The following is a 5,014-nucleotide window of genomic DNA, read 5'->3' on the forward strand; positions in this document are numbered from 1 at the left end:
CAAAGCCACCTGCGCTCCGCCGCGCGGCGCCTCGCGAGCCGCCGACTGAGATCGGCAACGCTGACGCAAGTACGAAGTACGCGGTACCGAGAGTCCGGGGGGCCTTACCGCGGCGTGGCTGAGAACCGAATTTGCTTCAGAATTCAAGCAGGGCATTAGCTTTTGCATAATTTGCTTACATATTAGTATACATGAAAATGCTGTAAAAGAAAGCCAGAAAAATAAAAACATCCTTTCCAATCCACTCCAACGGCACTATCAGAGTAATGACGACAAGTACCTCCAAGGAGATGAAGTACACGAGTATGAAACCTGAAGGGGAGTCTCAGGAAGGAAAAATATAATTACTTGGTCCAAATATGACCAAGACATCAAAGCTAAAGGTGCTTCAAGTAAAAGCCCTTTTAGTGAAGGGTGCTGTAGATTTTTTTTTTTACTGCCTGGAGTGGTCCAAGACGTCAGTTTTGCTTACAGTCTCTGGAGAAGGACATCCATGGCAGTTAAAGCCAGGACCTTGAACAACAACCAGGTCTGTCGGATAAATGCTGTCTAAAGGGGAGGAGTGCCATCTGCTGTGTCAGCATGGGCCCCTTGCGTCTTCGGGCAAATGCCGCTAATTCTTTTAAAGCTTCTAAACACCAGTGCAGGTATGTGTTATACATTTATTATTATGTAACTGCAAACTAATATATTTTAGCTGTTCAAGAGTTGGCTATTTTGACCATTAAGAGCTGAATTTAGGGAATGTACATTCACATTAATAGGGCACATTTAATTGTTTGAATGAGAACAAAAATAACATCGTTTTTCTCTTCATCAGATGTTTTCTTCTACAATATTTGCTGCAGTTGGAGTTCTGGGAGCTGGATACTGCTTTGTTTTGTCAGCAGTAGCCCTAAACAGAGGCCCTAAATGTAACACTGGAAAAGAGTGGACCTATCCTTTCCACGATGGGTAAGATAAGACAATAAGAAAAAAAAGCTATACATGTTTTGTTATATGATTTAACTTCCACATCCATTGTATAAAAATGGGAATTATACTGTTTGTCTAAAACACAGCAGCTCTTGGAAGAGCCAGCAACATACAGGAATACTAAATAAGGTTCAGGAGCACGGAGGTGAAGACTAGCAAGTACAATCAAAAACGCCGAGTTTCGAAGGAGCTGATACAGAGAAATGCACAGCCTTCTAGGTTATTCTTGGGACGATAAGCAGTGTATGGGGATAAATTCCACCTAGATGAATAGCAGCGACATCTTACATTCACATCATTAGTATCCATGTGTCATTTTATCTTGGTTATGGAATTTGGCAGTTGTCTGTTACTCACACTCTGCAACTCAAACACGTTTGCTGTCGTGTATATTTATCGCTTTCAGAGAGGTGGTGTGAAGAACATGAAACCCCAGCAATCCGATGGCTCCAAGCTGAAGCCAGCAACGCTCTGGCTGAAAATAGGGTACAATGTGTTAGCGAGGAGACTGGGACTGATCGGCGAGGGGTGCAGCAAGCACCTCGTCACCCGAGATCTTTAATGCAGTCTTCCTCAGTCAAGAGCGACCTAGCAGCATTTCTTGCATAATTCACCACAAAATTATAGTTCAGGTTAAAAAGAAAAAAAGAGGTGTGATGTTGTGTGTTACGCAGTATTTGTTCATGGGCCAGCGAGGGCTGGAAACCAACTGCTTTGGTCTAATTCTGGGAGTATCTGGAAAAATACTCTCTGTTTCAAACACAGTTTTGGCTGCAGTCAAGGAATCACTTGACAAGAACACAAGAAACAAAACAGCATTAAGAATACACAGTGGAAACATAGTGAGTGGTTAAGCAGTTCATAAATAAATCAAAGTGTGAAGGTAGAAATTATGGAAAATACTTTTACCTAATACTGCTGTTCTTTAGACGAGGCATCTAGAAGAGCAGAGGTTGTTCGTTTCTGCTCAGTGGGCAAGAGGTGACCGGTCTTGCAGCATTTGATATTTTGTTAGGAAAACCGAGTTTGTTCATCTTTTATCATACTGTTTCAGTAATTCACTTATTTTGTTTTTATTACAACGTAATACAGTAAATTAAGACAAATGCTTGGGTGTAGACACCCATCCCGTGTTTCTGCCAAGGAGTTATAGAAGGTGCCACACTCCCAAGGAGACCCTGGGCGTCCCGTGTCCGCAGGGGCACGCTTTGTGGGTGCATCACACACTGCCAGCTGCCGGCACCGCTGCAGCGGCACAGAACCACCACACCGCGGCCCAACAGCCCGAAGGCATCGGCACGGACGAGCAGCCGTCTGGCACACGCTGGCCTGAGACCTCTTCTTCCCAGAATACCAGAAACTGCCTGACTGTATCTAGCACATACTCTCTCCGGCTGCTCCCCTCTGATGCCTTGTCTTTTCAAATCGATCGCTTCCATTGATCTAGAAACGCAAATGAAACCTCATTCTAGATACGCAGCACCAGTGCGGTAATGGGAATTCTTTCTGGCAGTACTGAGGCTAACAGAACACCACCACAGCGACAGCTTCTCGGCTGAGACAGACCCCCTCTCCACAAGCTAACGGCGTCGTCTTCGTAACTGTTTTGTTCCCCCCCAGGAATTACCTCGCTAACCACACATTGTGGGATGTGTGCCATTCACCCAAAAACATCGTCCCGTGGAACCTGACCCTCTTCGCCTTGCTGCTCGTCATGAGTGGGATCCAGGCAGTGCTCTGCAGCATTCAGGTGGTGAACGGCCTGTTTGGAACAATCTGTGGGGACTGCAAATGTTGCGGATGTTGTGGGGTGAGCAACTGATGGTTTTCTTTCACTATTTTGTGTACTGGTGACGGTTCTCTATAGACCTGACTAGCTGACAGTCTGAAAAACTGAATCAGCCTTCATTCAGCGCCATGATCATGCCTTCCAAAGTACAGCTGAAACCCTACAGGGTTGCCAGGTGCTGAAAACACGATCTCAGTCCATATTTATGGTGTTTATCTGACAGCTTCCCATAGTTGCTGGGAAACAATAAAAACCTTTGAAAGTCACAGGACTAGAAGCCACTAAGTCCCCTCCATGTTTTTATTCTTCCAGGGAGATGGAACTGTCTAAATTGCAGACAACCCTCCCAACCTCGGGAGGCTCCCTTTTGCGACGGTTCCATAAAGCAGCCCTCAGACGCACCATGCTAAGAAGATGAGAATGAAGGGCACTTCCCCCCACTAACGTTATGAAGCCCTGACTCCCTTTCCAGCCTTCCTGAAACCTCTCATCATGGAATAAAATAAGTTAAATTCAACTCTCACATTCATATTTATTTTTGTAAAACAGCTTCCATTTAAAAAGAGCGTATCCTCAGGCAAAATATTTTCTCTCCCGAGTCAGCTTTCCAAGCGGGAATCACCAAAGGCTGCTGGTACAAGCTCAGCTGTAATGCAGTTGTGTCTATTTTCTTTTGAGGTTTATCAGATGGAAGTATCACAAGTCTGATTTTTTTGAGTACATGTTTATGTTACGTGGAAAAGTGAGGACTTCTCTATTCCAGACCTGCAATGATTAAAATGCTCTCAATGAAGAGAGTCTCTGTTGCAAAAGAGATTTCATGAATCTCATGGCAAGGTCTCTTTTCCGGGCCGTGCCTGCCAGATGGGTGTATTCAGCAGCACTGCTGTGCAGGTAAGTGTAGGGTCAAGGTAACAGGCAAAAGAACAGTGCGGTGTGGAGCCCCAGCCTGAGGCGTCACGAGTCACCTTGGACACCACCATACCCTGCTTCACACCAGGAATTCAGTGAGAAAGGCCAATTCACAGCCATTTCTCAGCACGATGGGGATCTGGCTTCTTCACTAATCCATCTCCAATTTTCCTCCAGTCACTCTCACCAGAGGGAATGTTCACAGCACAGTATGGCTGTAGAAGATGAAACTGAAAACAGAAAGTATAAGAACACAGGAGGCTTCTAGAGAGCCTTTCCCAGCCTACGATCCTTTGTACTCCAGGGACCTCCTGAGACAAAGGTTCCATCTCTGCATTTAACTCTCCTTGAGGGGCTGCTTCTCCGTGAAGCCATCCAGGTGTTTCTTGGATTACAGTATCTCTTCCACAGTCTAACTTCACGCTGTGGGAAGCGTTCCTTTGTTCTGACCCTGCCACCTGCGCTTTTTGTTCAGTGCCTCCTAGGTCTTGCCTGCAAGAAAGAGTACACATACCCCCTCTTGCCCACGATAGCTAATTTCATAGGTTCTCTCATATATCCTCTCAGTTGTCACTGTTTTTAGCCTAAAGAGCATTAGTACATTTAGCCATGCCTCATACCAAAGTTGTTTCACCTTTATTTGAAGCTTTTTCAGCTCTCCCCACTACACTCTGAGAGGGAGGGACAGAGCAGCAGTGTTCCAGGTACAGGCACACTGCCATAGCCATTTATTCTAACAGCAAACCAAGGATGAACCACAACCTCATCGGTCACTGCTGTGAATCCCACAAGTCTTGTCTTGTTAGAGCGCAACACGGTTTCTCATACAGAACATCATCTTCAAACACTGGCTCCAAACAAATGGTAAATGAAGCCTCATTTCTAGAAACTCAAACAAATTTCCACATCTCTCATACAATACTGGTAAAAATTAGTACCCATGGAAAGGGGAGGGAAATATCCTATTTAAATCCAAGTATGTGATGAGAAAACTCATTGAAAACATCAATATACATATCTATCTACTTGCTGAAATATGCCCTATACCTGTAATCTTCATCTTGAATCTCTCTTGTACAGAAACTGCGCAGCCTGTTGAGTTGAAAGGCAAAAATACTTTTTAGAAAGAACTAGTCTTTTAAAACTTAAAAAGAAATAACTATTTCCCAAAGAAATCAAGGAGGAAATAAGAGGCACTGGAGAAGTTTGAGGGATTCAGATCAACTGACAGGCTTCTTAAGAAAGTCCTAAAACAAATTTTCACAAACCAGCTTGCCAGACTGGATGTCTCAAGGCTTCCAGTTCATTAACATATTTGCCACATCTCTTCCCTAAAAT

At 44.4% G+C, this 5,014-nt stretch overlaps 1 protein-coding gene across 1 annotated transcript; it reads left to right on the top strand.

Moving 5' to 3' along the window:
• Positions 1 to 820: 820 nt before the first annotated feature.
• On the top strand, positions 821 to 3,094 carry TM4SF4 (transmembrane 4 L six family member 4; the record flags this gene model as incomplete). The annotated part of the gene is made up of 3 exons (XM_010295666.1): positions 821 to 954; positions 2,596 to 2,785; positions 3,077 to 3,094. Coding segments are annotated over 3 exons (342 nt in total), but the record flags the coding sequence as incomplete, so codon positions are not given.
• Between the last annotated feature and the right edge of the window lie 1,920 nt (positions 3,095 to 5,014).

This window comes from Phaethon lepturus, unplaced genomic scaffold (genome assembly GCF_000687285.1).
Source record: "Phaethon lepturus isolate BGI_N335 unplaced genomic scaffold, ASM68728v1 C14052534, whole genome shotgun sequence".
Lineage (NCBI taxonomy): Eukaryota > Metazoa > Chordata > Aves > Phaethontiformes > Phaethontidae > Phaethon > Phaethon lepturus.